This window comes from Spermophilus citellus (assembly GCF_964194105.1).
Source record: "Spermophilus citellus genome assembly, chromosome: 2".
NCBI classification, from domain to species: Eukaryota; Metazoa; Chordata; class Mammalia; order Rodentia; family Sciuridae; genus Spermophilus; species Spermophilus citellus.
The window spans coordinates 23,424,393-23,440,655 of record NC_138183.1 but is presented as its reverse complement, the minus strand read 5'-3'; the positions used below and the strand labels follow the sequence as shown (position 1 = coordinate 23,440,655).

At 36.8% G+C, this 16,263-nt stretch overlaps 1 protein-coding gene and 1 long non-coding RNA gene across 4 annotated transcripts in view; one reads left to right on the top strand and one right to left on the bottom strand.

Moving 5' to 3' along the window:
- LOC308642952 overlaps positions 1-16,263 on the top strand; it is a 1,001,730-nt gene that overhangs the window by 143,563 nt on the left and 841,904 nt on the right. Inside the window, exon 5 of one of the 2 annotated variants that reach the window (XR_014020671.1) lies at positions 11,973-12,030. The exons of the other annotated variant lie outside the window; for it this stretch is intronic. This is a non-coding gene — a long non-coding RNA (uncharacterized lncRNA). The remainder of the gene's footprint in view (positions 1-11,972; positions 12,031-16,263) is intronic. 2 annotated transcript variants of the gene reach the window in all.
- The window catches only part of SVEP1 (sushi, von Willebrand factor type A, EGF and pentraxin domain containing 1), a gene marked incomplete at its 3' end in the record, with an annotated part of 177,575 nt that overhangs the window by 60,172 nt on the left and 101,140 nt on the right, over positions 1-16,263 (bottom strand). For both annotated transcript variants that reach the window (XM_081282377.1, XM_081282378.1), the window contains exons 19-26: positions 13,947-14,108; positions 13,489-13,580; positions 11,820-11,916; positions 9,957-10,070; positions 7,961-8,074; positions 6,991-7,192; positions 3,633-3,790; positions 2,580-2,781 (exon numbers count right to left, since the gene is read on the bottom strand). In XM_081282377.1, the coding sequence (XP_081138503.1) occupies positions 2,580-2,781; positions 3,633-3,790; positions 6,991-7,192; positions 7,961-8,074; positions 9,957-10,070; positions 11,820-11,916; positions 13,489-13,580; positions 13,947-14,108 (1,141 nt within the window). The remainder of the gene's footprint in view (positions 1-2,579; positions 2,782-3,632; positions 3,791-6,990; positions 7,193-7,960; positions 8,075-9,956; positions 10,071-11,819; positions 11,917-13,488; positions 13,581-13,946; positions 14,109-16,263) is intronic.

The following is a 16,263-nucleotide window of genomic DNA, read 5'->3' as shown; positions in this document are numbered from 1 at the left end:
ACACATTTCTGCTGTTTATGAGCCACCCTAAACTATGAAACTATGACATTTTGTTATATCAGCTCAAATGGACTAAGACAGTTGCCAAAATAGTTGCATGGTACATAAAGTACATCGATTCAAGGAAAAGAATATTTGGAACTGAATGAGAGTGGCCACTGAAAGAGGTTTCCAACAATCGTATCACTCAGGGAACTTACAAGATAATAAACAGTTTAAAGTGAAACAATTTCAAAATCAAATGGAGAAAAATGATATGAAAGTTGATAAGGAAGATAAATATTAATTGAATAGCTCTTCCAGAATCTTCTCAAACCCCATTCAAAGATGTTCATGAAAAAGTAATGTTTTTGCAATATTAATTGCTTTCTTTCTGCATTCTTCATTTTCCTTTCCCTACTCAAGTAGGAAACAAGTTCTCTATGTATGTTTTGCTTTAAGGGAGGATTTTTAAAAAATTTTTATTATTGGTTGTTCAAAACATTACATAGTTCTTGACATATCATATTTCACACATTGATTCTAGTGGGTTATGAACTCCCATTTTTACCCCGTATACAGATTGCAGAATCACATCGGTTACACATCCATTGATTTACATATTGCCATACTAGTGTCAGTTGTATTCTGCTGCCTTTCCTATCCTCTACTATCCCCCCTCCCCTCCCCTCTTCTCTCTCTACCCCCTCTACTGTAATTCATTTCTCCCCCTTGTATTTTTTTCCCTTTTCCCTCACTTCTTCTTGTATGTAATTTTGTATACCCCTGAGGGTCTCCTTACATTTCCATGCAATTTCCCTTCTCTATCCCTTTCCCTCCCACCTCTCATCCCTGTTTAATGTTAATCTTCTTCTCATGCTCTTCGTCCCTACTCTGTTCTTAGTTACTCTCCTTATATCAAAGAAGACATTTGCCATTTGTTTTTTAGGGATTGGCTAGCTTCACTTAGCATAATCTGCTCTAATGCCATCCATTTCCCTGCAAATTCTATGATTTTGTCATTTTTTTAATGCAGAGTAATACTCCATTGTGTATAAATGCCACATTTTTTTTTTATCCATTCGTCTATTGAAGGGCATCTAGGTTGGTTCCACAGTCTAGCTATTGTGAATTGTGCTGCTATGAACATCGATGTAGCAGTGTCCCTGTAGCATGCTCTTATTAGGTCTTTAGGGAATAGACCGAGAAGGGGAATAGCTGGGTCAAATGGTGGTTCCATTCCCAGCTTTCCAAGAAATCTCCATACTGCTTTCCAAATTGGCCGCACCAATTTGCAGTCCCACCAGCAATGTACAAGTGTACCCTTTTCCCCACATCCTCACCAGCACTTGTTGTTGTTTGACTTCCTAATGGCTGCCAATCTTACTGGAGTGAGATGGTATCTTAGGGTGGTTTTGATTTGCATTTCTCTGACTGCTAGAGATGGTGAGCGTTTTTTCATGTACTTATTGATTGATTGTATGTCCTCCTCTGAGAAGTGTCTGTTCAGGTCCTTGGCCCATTTGTTGATTGGGTTATTTGTTATCTTATTGTCTAATTTTTTGAGTTCTTTGTATACTCTGGATATTAGGGCTCTATCTGAAGTGTGAGGAGAAAAAGATTTGTTCCCAGGATGTAGGCTCCCTATTTACTCTCTTATTGTTTCTTTTGCTGAGAAAAAACTTTTTAGTTTGAGTAAGTCCCATTTGTTGATTCTAGTTATTAACTCTTGTGCTATAGGTGTCCTATTGAGGAATTTGGAGCCTGACCCCACAGTATGTAGATCGTAGCCAACTTTTTCTTCTATCAGACACCGTGTCTCTGATTTGATATCAAGCTCCTTGATCCATTTTGAGTTAACTTTTGTGCATGGCGAGAGAAAGGGATTCAGTTTCATTTTGTTGCATATGGATTTCCAGTTTTCCCAGCACCATTTGTTGAAGATGCTATCTTAAGGGAGGATTTGATTGTTTTTTTTTTTTTTTTTGAAAGCCCAAATTCCATAAGAAGAATAGTGTCTGAAGATGGGGAGATTTCCATCAGAGTAGTGGGACTCCCTGAATTGAAGAGAGGACTGAGAGCTCAGTATGTGTCTGGGGTCTACAACCTGCCCATTAGGAGGCCAACAATGTGGGTGTACCAGTGGGAAGTGCCAAGTGGTGCACTACAGTCTATCCACATCGAAGGTTGGACTTGAAGCCTTGCTAAGGACTGTGGAAAAGAGCAGTGGTCCTAGAGGGCCCCTAGAGGCTGAGCCAGTGGACAGCTCAACGATAAAAAGTATGAACGGTGGACCGATGATGGAGGTCCTGCCTGGGTCTGTGGCTCTTAAGCAAAACTCTGAGTGTAATTGAAGCGACTTTCCTGACAATGCAGAGGGAAGGGGCCCTAGAGTTGAAATTAACTGATCCTGAAGACATAAAGAAGTATCACCTTGTGCTGAGCTTGTGGACTGGTTCATAATACACCTGTCTCTCATGAATCCATAATGCACCTCATTCTCCCTGTTTCCCCAGCCGCCACCCCAATCAATGTCACTTCTGAATTATCAGGTGCCAGGATGAGGTCCTGAGCACCTCCATCCTCACTCTTCTGCTTACCCATTGTAATCGGTCAGGAGGAAGGTATTGTCGCTGTCATCCTCTAGTGCATATGAGATTGGTGTTCCATAGTTGATGTTGTCAGAGGATGTCATCCAGAATGCGCAGGTTACAGCATGGAGAGTAGGAAGCACGCCATCGAGCATGACGTACCCATAGATGCCAGAAACTTCAAAATCCAGATTGAAACCTGTAGGCTGTTCTGAAACAAATAAGAAAGTGCAGACTGTGGCACCGGGGAGGCACTTCCAGTAGTCTAATGTAAGCAGCAGGCAAGCAGTGCTATTGCCCAAGAAACTAATTTTCAGTAAATACAATTACTTGAGAAGCAGTTTCAGAATTACATATAGATTATTTACAAAATAATGTTTTGTAATATGTACATAGCCCCCCCCCCCTTTGAAAAAGATAACCAGTGTGCATATAAAAGATTGGAACAGCACTCAATTGTGAAAGAGAGCAGAGAAATACAGAGTCACTGGCAGGAGAGATGGAATTGGAGTGTTATTAAAGCCAAGAGATACTAAAGCGTGTTTGTGTTCAGAGGAGAATGACTCAGTGGAGAGGAAGTGATTGATGTTGCAGGAAGGAAGCAGGGGTAACTGCAAGGGCAATAGCCTGCCCTGTGCAGAGGTCTGGCTTTACTCTATTTCATGGGCAATTCTGCAAAACCTACTCAATAAAATCAAAGTCCTGCAGCTAAAAGATGCCTGTCTCCTGAGAAAGCAGTTTAGTGTTGGCCTATTGATTCCCAAACATGTCCACAGGCTCACACTTTCAAAGTCAAATGGCCTATGGAAGTGTACTTTCTAGAGACATGGAAGAGTTCTGCCAAATTCAGCTGGCTCTATTTCCCCTCTCTCCATTTCTAAGCTTCAATTTCCTCATCTGTGCTGTTGGGGACATTAATCATAGTACCTAGTTTATTGGATGGATGTGAAGATTAAATAAAGTTTTTGGCATGTATGCAGTACATATTATAAGCAAAAATGGATATTGTTATTATATTGCTACTTTTAGTATTATTATTGATAACATAGAGTTCGTATATACCTGTTTCACATCTTTTGCCTGAAAATCCTGGCTGGCACTTACAACTGTATGAGTTTAATCCGTCCACACAGGTGGCCTGATTTCTACATGGGTTAGACTGACATTCATTGATGTTCAGTTCACAGTGTGGCCCTGTGAAGCCTGCGGCACACTGGCACCTGAAAGAAAATGAAAAGTTATAACAACTGGAACAGTTGCAGAAAAAAATTAGAAGGAATCTCCAGTTTATGATCACCTTGTTTCAGAAGGCTTTGAAAACTGAAATGTGGAAACATGTTCTCACATCCAAACAGTGCTTTGTTAGTTGCTTTTCCCAGTTCATCAGATGAAAATCTATTTGGGATGACATATACTAGGAAGTTTGTAGTGGCAGAAATAAAGTGGAAAATAGTGCCAGTCCAGGTGGAATATTATTTATACATTTGTAATTCTCTCCCATAGATGTTCATATGTTACTTGTTGTTATAAAGATTGGCTTTATATATAAGTTAGGCTGTCACTAGAGAGGTTAAGTAATTTATCCAAGTCCTCTTGTTTTCTATTGATTTTTTTTCAAAAAAATAAATGACAGAAGAATGCATTATAATTCTTATTATAGGTATACAGCACAATTTTTCATATCTCTGTATACAAAGTATGTTGACACCCAATTCTGTCTTCATACATGTACTTTGGATGATGATGTCCATCACATTCCACCATCCTTGCTAATCCCCTGCCCCCTCCCTACTCCTCCCAACCCCTTGCCCTATCTAGAATTCATCAATTCCTCTCATGCTCTCCTGCCCTACCCCACTTATGAGTCAGCCTCCTTATATCAGAGAAAACATTCAGCATTTGTTTTTTGTTTTTTTTTGGATTGGCTAACTTCACATTATCTTCTCTAACTCCATCCATTTACCTGCAAGTGCCATGATTTTATTCTCTTTTATTGCTGAGTAAAATTCCATTGTGTATATATGCCACATTTTTTTTAATCCATTCATTCACTGAAGGGCATCTAGGTTGGCTCTACAGTTTAGCTATTGTGAATTGTGCTGCTATAAACATTGATGTGGCTGTGTCCCTGTAGTATGCTGTTTTTAAGTCTTTTGGGCAAACTTGTTATTAGTTTCTATGGAATGCAGCAAATCATTTAAATCCACCAGAATGGAAAATAGATCTGAGGATGCCAAATGTTAACAAGGTTGTCATGAATTAGGAAATCTCATAGAGTGAGCACAGTGACAACTTGACAATGCCAAGAAGAGTCAAGTTTCCCAGGTCCTCTGTATCCATTTCTTGTCATCTACTCTGGGAGATTATTGCAGAAGATGAAGAAGATGCACAAGAACCTGTATAATATATGCTCATAGCAGTGCCATTCTAAATGTCTCTGAAAAGGAGAATTGGAAAGCGAGTCATGGTACCATCATGGGTCAGGAGAGTAAGCAGCAGCTAAAACAAATGAACCAAAGGTGGAATAGTTTGAAAACAACCTTGATTGAAAAAAAAAATTGGAAGAGGATACAGTATGATCCTACTTATGTAACATGCAAATCTATACTATGTATTGTTTTTCAGAAGTCATATGTGTACTAATTCATAAACCATGAAAGGGAAAGATTCATACCAACTTCAGGACCATGGTCACCACTGAGGAAGAACGTGTGTTTGTGCAGGTGTACATGTGTGCACATGCATATTAGAGGGAATTCAACCCCACCTTAAGAACTTGTTCCTTTAAAGAATGTGAATCAAACACAGGCAAATATTAAGGTTTGATAATCACAGGGATGAGTGCATGAGTTTCATTATTCTTTGTAATTTTCTGTATGACTAAAACATTTTGTCATTAAATAGGACATAGCATTGGTATATTCATAGGGACACTTCTGTGATATTGAAGGAAAAATGATGAATGGGAATAAATGGTATTGGGGAGTTTAAAGGGATATCTCAGTTGGAATTGGGGGATCTTTACCAGGTTTCTGCACTTGATAAATCTGTTTGATCTACCCATGTTTGATACAATCATACATTGGGAAAGTTCCTCTTCTCCTTTTCTATTGTTAGGATTTAAATGAATTTGATGTTCATCCATTGTTTGAACCCTGGAGAGAATTTGGAACTGTGGCCCATCAGAAAGTGCTAAACACCAGAAAATGCAAAGCACTCAAGAGATAAAGAAAATAAACAGTAAAAAGTTTCAAGAGAACACCACATGGATGATACCTCATTTCCATATAGAGGGTAGAAGTCTCATGGACAGAATTTCCTCTCTGTTTCTTCTGCATGTTGCTATTGGCTGTTTATGAGAGGATGCTAACTGATGGGGGCTGACTTGGAAGGGGACTGTGAAATGTCACAACTGAGGTAGACTTTTTTTTTTTTTTTTTTGTACCGGGTATTGCCTCAGGAAGACAAAGTCTTTCCCTCAAACCTCACTAAACCACGGAGCCACATCCCCAGCCCTATTTTGTATTTTACTTAGAGACAGGGTCTCACTGAGTTGCTTAGGGCCTCGCTTTTGCTGAGGCTGGCTTTGAACTCACGATCCTCCTGCCTCAGTCTCCAGAGCTGCTGGGATGACAGGCGTGTGCCACTGCGCCTGGATGACATTATTATTTTTTTATTTTTTTAAACTGTTGTAAATGAATAGAACCAGCAGCATCTTTGCAAGCAAGAGAACTCTGTCTTTTGTACTGCAGGAGTGCTGTCTTCTGAAATTCCCTGCAAGGGGTAGGGGATGAGATAGGGCAGTCTTGGTAAGGATGATGGGGGGTTTGGTTTCAAACTATATTCTACTGGCACCCGAAGAGCTGCTTCAGGAAGACAAAGTCTTTCTCTCAAACTTCACCATTTTCTACCACTACAGCTTATCCTTTATTATTTTATTTAGACTCAGATTTCTTTTGAATAATGTTTTTAAACTACATGCTTGAAAATCGTGGATATAGATAGACACTAAAAAGCATGATCACAAAATTCATTTTGATTTTACCTAATGTAAAAAATTCAGCTAAAACATAAAACATTAAAAAATACGGGTTTTGTCTAGTGCGATTGTACACTGAAATTCTATTTCCTTTCATCCTTTATGACTTTATAGATAGAGAGCAGGGGTTCCCAAACCTAGCTGCATCCAAATCATTGGGAAATGTAGAACATAATAGGTTGTCCGTTTTAAACTTAGAGGCTGTCCCCTGGGTTCAGTATAGCTTGTCCTCAGGTGGTGGGGAGATTATACTATAGCCAATCCTTGGGCCAGCATTTCAGAATGGCTGACTTGGGACTCACAGTCATACTCCATAAAGACTACAGAATGACCAAAGAGTAAAGAAAATAAATAGTAAAAAGTCCAGACTTGGCCTTTTACCTGAAGCTATTGGCTCCATCCTTACAAGTGGCTCCATTCTGGCATGGCTGACTGAGACACTCATCGATGTTTTTTTCACAGCGGGTACCCGAAAATCCAGGCAGGCATACACACGCGAACCTCCCAACTTGGTCTTCACAGGCTGCATTATTTAAGCATGGGCTTGACTGGCATTCATTGACTTCTGTCTCACAGTGCAGGCCTGGGACGGATGAGGAAGAGAAAGAGCCCAGAGTGTTACTCCCTGGGAAAACTGGGATCACTCTGTTACATTTTTGGGAGGATCCACTTCTGAAGGTCTAGAATGAAGGCCACAAGCCACTGGCCAATCATGGGTTGGAGATCTATTCTGTCATGAACTCTGGCTTTTGTGAGTCATTTTAGGACTCTGGATTTTTGATAATTCTCTCTTTTTATCTTCTTTCTGAAACTAAGGTTAGTAATGGACATCCAATGGAGATAATGTAAAAAAAATAAAATTAATACATTTAGTTCAAAAATTGTCTCTGTTTCTTTGACTTTGCCTCTATCCTTCCCTGGCCATTTTCTTTCTTTCTTTCTTTCTCATCAGTTAAGTATATATGTATTTAACCATATTATTTAGTGTTCATCTGTGATATCCATTTGCCAGTTGTATTATTTTGTATATATTAGTGTCCATTTGTAAATATTTACATGATTTATTTCCAGTTCCCTCTTGAAAGTTTGTCTTAGTATAAACACACACACACACACACACATGCACTCACACACACACAAATAAACATATTCCTTTTTTTCTGAACTGTTTGAGAGTAAATTGCAAACTTGATTTAGTGTATATTTCCTCAAAAGTGAGGACTTTCTCTTACATCATTACAGTATACTCATAAAATCTGAAAATAACTTTTATATATTATGTTAGTAAATGCATTAATTTTTATTGTTTACAGGATCTTAAGATAATGGAGGATGAATGGGAACATCTTACCAACATATCCTTTTGCACAGGTGCAGCGATAGCCAGCTAACTCATCAATGCAGGTTCCTTTATTTAAACAAGGATTGGAGTTACACTCATTTATATTTTCTTCACATAGTTGACCTGCAAAAAATGATACAATCTTTGAGCTGGGGAAAACCTGAAAGGACATTAAAACTAATAGTTTTCAAGCAAGTTGGTGAGGTACAAGAATTGAGCAAGTGGGAATTATTGCTAATAAGCTTGTAAAACATTTTTGCTCTTTGCCAAGTATGTTGAAATACAAACTAACATGTAGAAATGGAGACCCAATGAGGTCTGTGACATTTCCAAGGATAGGTACAGAAATGAACCTAGAATCATAAATCTTCAAGTTCAAGACTCTGGTTTGAAGAATTTAGGATGATTAACTTTACAATACATGGAACTACATATCTAAAACATTTATATATCTTATAACATGAAAATGTGCTAAGAGAAAATTTCACCAATAAAAATCAGTTTTTGAGAAGAGTGAATCTAAAAAAATCTGCACATTCATGCAGACCATAATGAGTACTTTATATTTTTTACAGTAAATCCACACAATAAATTTAATGTTTAATAAACAGCACATACATTTAGGATACAGTAAATATATGTGTGTGTGTACAGTAAATATATGTGTGTGTATACACACACATATATTTACATGTATATGTATTTAGAAGATTGACTCTGTTTTTCTCATAGTACATGTCTGCACTCTGGCCACAAGACTTTTTTTTTTCTTTTAAATAAGGATTCAACCCTACAGCTCACTCACCTGAGATTTGGAATTTTAGGTAAAGAAATATATAACAGAATTGCATCATTTAATACCATATGTTGAGATGAAACCGTACAAACATAGCCCAGAGAGTAGGAGGGAGTACAGGAAAGAAAATGTGCATGAATTTCAAATACAGAAAATAGACGAGTTGGTAAAAATAATTACTACCATAAATTAGAGTGCTTTTCATTTCTTCATAAAAGTTATTTTTAGATTATAAAGTTATTAGATGTAGTTTCTTGGAAATGTTTTAAAAATTTTATGGAACTTAACTAAAGTATAGAAAATTAATTACATGCCCACCTTAATTAAAATATATATTCAGATATGTTTTTAGTATAGTAACAATTTTATGAGTAAGGTAGAGTACTAGAGGGTTAGATTATTTCAGTGCACTCCATAACAATGTATTGTACACTCTATTTGATGAGGCTATATTATTAATATAATAATTTTAATGCGATTGAACAGGGAATTGAACTATTTTGTGGGGAAGGGAATTGGAAGCTTCAACTCTTGATTTAACTAAGGTACATGCATGTAACATATGCAATCCACAAGACTGGGATCCTAATTGGAAATAAGATATAGTCTATGTTTGTATAGATTTATCAAAATAGATTTTACTGTCACGTATAGCTACAAATAAAAGAAAAAATATTATGCACTCATTTAAATTAAATGGAAAGACAGATTGGTCCATAATAATGCAAGTGCCCAAAGTCCAGCTAGTAATTATTCTACTCACACACATTCAAATGTGCACACAGACATGACACCCAGAAATAACATACACTACATAAATTCAGTAAAGTACTAGTGAGGAGCTACAGAACAACCCTTTATGTGTCTTTATATATTTTCTCTCATTTCCTGACTTCCAGTTTTACATATGCAAACCAGGTTCAGAGAAGTTAAGCAACTCATTCAAGGTTACCCTCTAGTTGGCAAAGGTGGGACCGGGTTTGCCTATTTTATAAACTTTGAGCAATCTCAGACTGTTAAATAGATCTCTTCTTCTTCTTATATAACAGCATAATGAAAACACTTTCTCACTGTCTATCAAGAATAGAAAATATTCCTATTCAGTGTATTTTTACCTTATTAATATATCTGAATAATACATTGTAACTCAGTGATGAAATATTAATGATACCAAGGTTTATACTGCAAAAACAAGGACGTTTCTCTTACCCGTGTAACCTGATGCACACTCGCAAATGAATTCTCCGACTTGGTCTTTACAAATTCCATTGTTTTGGCAAGGCAGTGAGCTGCATTCATCGATGTCTGTTTCACACTTTAAACCTAAAATGTAAACCAAACACTGAAGGACAATCAAGGAGAGGGATTAACAGAAACAGAACCATGATCAGTTAAAGCTTACCATCTTAATAATCTAAATTTATGAGGGGTTAGTGGTGAAGAGAGGACTACCTTCTAGTTAAGTATTCAAGGGAAGCACTACTTTTTTCTAAACATATTTAAGATACCTTGTACATAGAAGATAGCAAAAGACTCCAAATCAGAAGGGTGTTCGGGGAAGGGAGGAGGGAAACCTTAAAGTAGAAACTAGAGCCAGGATTTATGTTAATTTCAAAGTAAAAAACATGAAGTCCTGTGTACTTGCTACAAAGGTCACCTTGCTAAGGGGTGAAGATGGAGCTAAATCCTGTCAGACCTGAGCTCACATGCCAGATGCTGGAGAGTGGGCTGCATTTTCCTTTAGGGTACACACAGGCTTTCTATGGGCTACCTCTCCTGGAAACCCATGCTCTTCCTCTACACCAAGGAGTCTCCAAGTATGAACATCAGCATTATCTGGGAATATAACAGAAATGCTAATTCTCTAACTATACCCCAGATCTACTGAACCAGAAATTCCAGGACTTCTAGAACCTCTAGGGTTTTAGCAAGCCTACCAGATAATTCTGGTGCATATTAATATTTGAGAACCACCTCTCTCAATCACCACTTATTTACAAAAGTCTCAAACAAGATTTATTATTTCCTATGGAATATGAGGACAAAAAATTGTTTTTCTTGGTACTGGGAATTGAAGTCAGGAATGCTTCACTACTGAGTTACACCTCCAGCCCTTTTTTTTTGTTTGTTTGTTTTAAGACAAAGTCTCACTAAGTTGCCTGGGCTAGCCTTGAGCTTTTAATCCTCCTAACTCAGCCTCCCAAGTCACCGGGATTAGAGGTATGCCTCACTATATCAGGCCAGGCCAACAATTTTTTTATAAAACTTCACCCCCTCCCAAGCTTTCTGTAATAAGTGGAATGCCAATGTTTTTGCTAGCTCTTGATTCTATTTTGTTTTCTAACTTTTCTTTGCTATTTTGTGGTGAATCGTTTTATCTAAACACCATTTTTCTCATTAAAAAATTTTCAAGTTCGTTGCACATATTTTTTAATGCAAAAAACTCTTGAAGAAAACAGGGAATTATTTTAAATTATTTCTCATTTTAAGGTATAATTCCTTTCCCCTTAAACAGTATCTTTCTGGACTCAGCTATAATTTGAGCCAAAATTCAAGAAACATAATTCTTATAGAATTCCTATATAATCAGGTCCAAAGGCATATTGTTTTTCTAAGCACAGCTTCCAGAAATACAGAACCAAAGCAACAAATCATGGTCATTTACAAGAACTTCTACCACTAGTTTGTAACACATGAAACTAGGAGTTTGTTTGAAAATAATTATGTGGACAATCTGTTCTATGTTGAGTGTCACACATTTAATTTGTGTTAGAATGAAACCCTTGGACACAGCTTCTGGGATTGTGTTCCAATTTAAATCATGAGTTATGATGTGAATTTTTCATTGAGAAGATAATTCCTTGTTTTTCTTCCAAACTGTGCAAAGAAAACTAATTTGCAGGGTATGTATACTTTTGGCACTTATTGATTTACCTCATTTGGCCAATTTTATTTTTGTTCTGATATGTCTAATGTATCTTATACAATATATATTTAATATTCAAAGTTTGATTCTATATGACACACTGATTTCACATAAAACATACTAAAATTTGCCTTCTTCTACATTACCTGTATACCCAGGTGGACAGAGACAAACGTAACCATGCCCAAGTTGTTGGCAGGTTCCACTGTTGTGGCAAGGGTTTAGAAAGCATTCATGGAAAACCTACCAAATGGAAAAGAAATCAATCAGAGACAAAACCTTCTCTCTGTTCATTTCAGAGCAATCCTGACTTGGGAATCAGTAGGTTGCAACACAGATGACTGGTTCCTACTTCAGGTGAGTTCACTCAAGCTAGCTGGACCGTTGCCTGAATAATGTTGGTGTATAGGCATGTGTATCCCGCATAAACAATATTTTTATTCTTCTTTGGCTGGCACCAGGGATAGAACTTAGGGGCACTTAAACTGAACTACATTTTCAGCCCTTTTTTTAATATTTTATATAGAGATGGGGTCTCACTGAGTTGCTTAGGGCCTCGCTAAGTTGCTGAGGCTGGATTTGAACTTGAAATCCTCCTGCCTCAGCTTCCTGAGCTGCTGGTATTACAGGTGTGTGCCACTGTGCCTGGCTCACTATTTTTATTCTTGAATGATGTTCTGGTAAGCCCAGACAACCAGTGTCCCTAAATGCTGGCTACACATTAGAATCCATTTGAAATGTTCTTTAAATACATGAAAGACAGACCACCAACACAAGCCAGCTAAATCAGAATCTCTGGGAGTGCTATCTCTATGTTATTAGTTTTAAAAGTTGGCCAGCAGATTCTATTATGCCTCCGGGTTTGATAGTCCCTAATTTAGAGGTTCCTGCAAATTTCAGTGTTCAATAGGCTTAGCTTTTTTTTTTTTTTAATCTTTTTAGTTGTCGATGGACACAATATCTTTATTTTATTTATTTTTATGTGGTGCTGAGGATCGAACCCAGTGTCTCACACATGCCAGGTACTCTACCACTGGGCCACAAATCCAGCCCTAGGTTTAGCTTTTAACATGACTTACAAAACCTTAACAAGTCATGTTTGGACTAGGCTGTAGGAAGTTGAAATAAGGAATATATTCTGTTATCCAAAAAAAACCCAAATGTCAAGGAACTCATGACATTGGGCAAGGTGAATTGAGAGTTATGGCAGAATCTACTAAAGCAACCAGATTTAACAAATATGGAAAACAATTGGTTCAGTTATGCTCACGAGTTTGTTTCTTAATTGTTTAAACTCACATCTCATTCCAAGAAATGTTTTTTTTTTGTCGCAAAAATATGTAAATAGTTTTTCATGAAAGTTGAGTAATTCTTCCCGTCTTTCAGAAAAGACATTTGGCTAAACCAAACGCCCCTTTTCAAAAGATGGGCTCTGCTGATGGCCAGTGTTAATTCTTAGTGAATCAGGAGACTCCCACATCTACACATTCTTGAGCAGACATTGCTGGGAAGAACTCCCATTTTTTGGTACTTAGGACATCTAGTATTTCACTTTTTGAAAGTTCTTATTGAGAGTCATGAGTAAATGCAATTATTCATTTTACCCCAGTGGTTTCTCTCTCTGTGACATGTAAAAAGACAAATTATTTTCCAAGCATTCCACTACAGAACATTTTATATGTAGAAAATGGACTTGCTGAATGAAATTAACCAAATTATATTGTACTCATGTAAGACTTTGAAAGAAATTCCACCATTATATAGAATCGTGATCCACTAATAAAAATTTTAAGAAAGAAAAGCAAATGGACTTGCCTGACTGCTGACTTCATACTTCTTTTGGATGTGTCCAGGAGAGGTCCGATGCACTATGCTTTCCTCTGCAGCTGAGAAAGTTGAACTAAAACCTAATAAAAATTAACAGGAAAACATTAGAAAAAGATGTCAGTATGTGTTAGATGTTGCCAATAAGTAGACTCTATCTAAACACTCTGGTTAAGATTCTGGTTGTCAGAAGAGGAAACAGGAGACTATGGAGATAGGTACGTGTCATTAAATCCTAGACTCTTGGACATTTGGACGGTACCAAGTTCAACATTTCCAAAATGACTCTTTGAGTCATTGTTATCAAAAGCTCTTAAAGAGACAATTTAACAACTCTAGACACCCCGATTTACTGAAAATAGTGATATTCAGAATGGACAAAACCACAGAGACAAATAAAAGCAAGTCTCCAACATGAGATTTGTAAGAAAAGGAGTATCACAACTTACTTGAACAATCTGTGATAGATCTGGCACCAGTGATAGTTGTAGTTCCATAAAAAGGACAAGACAGGCAAAAAGATTTCCCTGAATCAGGTTGGTAATAGTCTCGAGGGCATGGATAACAGGGCATTAACCCAGAACGAGAGAATTCGCCCACTGGACAAGGTACTGCAAAAGAAAAACAAGCCATTTGTGCATACAGAACCACACACTCTACATTTAAAAGAACTGCTTTACTTTGTGTTGTAAGAAAGCTACTGAAATACTATACTAATATAACCCCTTCACATTTTAATACCCACACCATCTTGCCACCCAAGAGAAAGAGCTTGCTTTGTTTCCTCCTGTCTTTAATAACACTCATTCACTCAATAAAGATTAGAATTGGTCATGGGATAGTGTATTCTGATTTTTCCACTTATCATTATATTGCAAACTTTTTCCAAATCATTCCCTAGACATTAAATAATTTCACATCCGTTTGACAGACCATAATTGATCTAACATTTCCTTCACTATTGGACATTAGATTTGTTTTCAGTTGTTTGTGATAATAAATAATGTTGAAATTTCCTACATAAATATTTGTGTATAGTCCTGATTATTTCCTTGGGATAGCAGTTGAACTTCAGTAGTTGAATTTGAGTAGCTGAATTTGAGGAGCTAAATGGTTGGGCCTAAAAATATTTAAAACAAAACAAAACAAAAAAACCCAAAAACGAAAAACTAAAGCTATTGATGTGTAACGCCAAATCATTTTAGAAAAAGAGGTTCCAACTTACACTTGCATCAGCAATATATGAAATTGCTCTTCACACTGAATGTTTGTTAGCATTGATAGTGATTATTTAAATTTCCTTTTCAATTTGGAGGTGGAAATGGAATTGCACTACACTTTGCTGATAAATGAAGTTGCTCTTGTTAAATACTTAACGTAAATTGTACTTCTCCTATATAGTTGTCTATTATTTATTGCGGGGGGGGGGGTATTTTGTGGTTATTTTGTATATATTATTTTTATATATTGTTCAACCTAAGCCTGATTTTTAACTTCATCTAGAGGGCCAAAAACAGTCTTTCCTTCTCCTATGGGTATGTTAACAACAGCAACAAACTGGTGGGATTTATTCCTCATGCAAAAATTATTTCTTAAAAATGCAAAGTTTCTGACTCTTGAGTTTGTAGGCATAAACCAAAGACTCTTTAATGACCTAAGAAGTAGGTAATTAAAAAATGAAAGGTCACTTAAAAATGTAAAATGCATAAAGAATATATTACTTTACCATAGTACTATACTTACATATAATTGCATATTTATTAATAATGTTTTATGTCCCATATGCTAAAAAAAATGCCAAAAGTGACATCTAAGCAAAAAAGTAAGCTGTACAACATGCTTATAAAAACAAATCAATACAAAGACATTAAAAGGAAAAGGGATAAAAAGACACGCAGAAGAAAGGGAGGAAGAAAGGAAAAGAAAAAGGAGAGGAAATCTAAGAAGAAATACATGCGAGACCATTTTAGAACTCATGAATATTTAAATTTAAAGTAAAACAGTGTTTATCCAGCACCCCAGGAGTGTTGAGGTTTGTTATTCTCAGATCTCAGGAATGATAGGCAAACTGTGGTTAAATTCGTGCTAAGACTATTAGGAGAAATGGAGGCAGTTACCAGAACTTTAGAGACTTTCTGGGAATTATAATGGCTTAATTACAAATTTGGTGTTAGACAAACCTCAAGCCTCTTTTAGAAAGCTTAAAAAATTTTGTCAAAGATGAACTCGTTTCACTAAAAAAATCTCTAAGTTGTGGTTGGAGGAAGTAGGGGTGGGGACAAAGTGTTTTACTGCAGAATTTTTTCCAAAATTAGTTTGTATATTGACAAAATTAAAGGTCTCTAGCAGATCTATTTTAACCACAATGTGAGGTTTTGTCTGACTTTAAATAAAAGAAATTTAATGCTGCTTTTTTTCATAACAGACATGGTTTATGAGTTTCAATGAGTTCCTAGCAAATTTTTTTCTTAATTTTCAGTGAAATATTAGGTCAATGAACATTACCTGCCTAATTCCTCAGGTCTAAGAGTTTTATCTGCCATGACCCCACTGTACTGAGATAATGTAAACAGATGGCATATATAAAAACCTATAATTCAATGTATGTTTTACCTTCTCCCTGTGGCACCTGTGAGGACTACATCTCCCAAGATGCAATACTGGACACACCCCTCCCACCTGCCACACACAGGCTCCTCACACAGCTGTGTTCCAGGCATCTCAGTCTCTTATAAGATCCAGCTGTATGTGTGGCTGGAGGGAAAG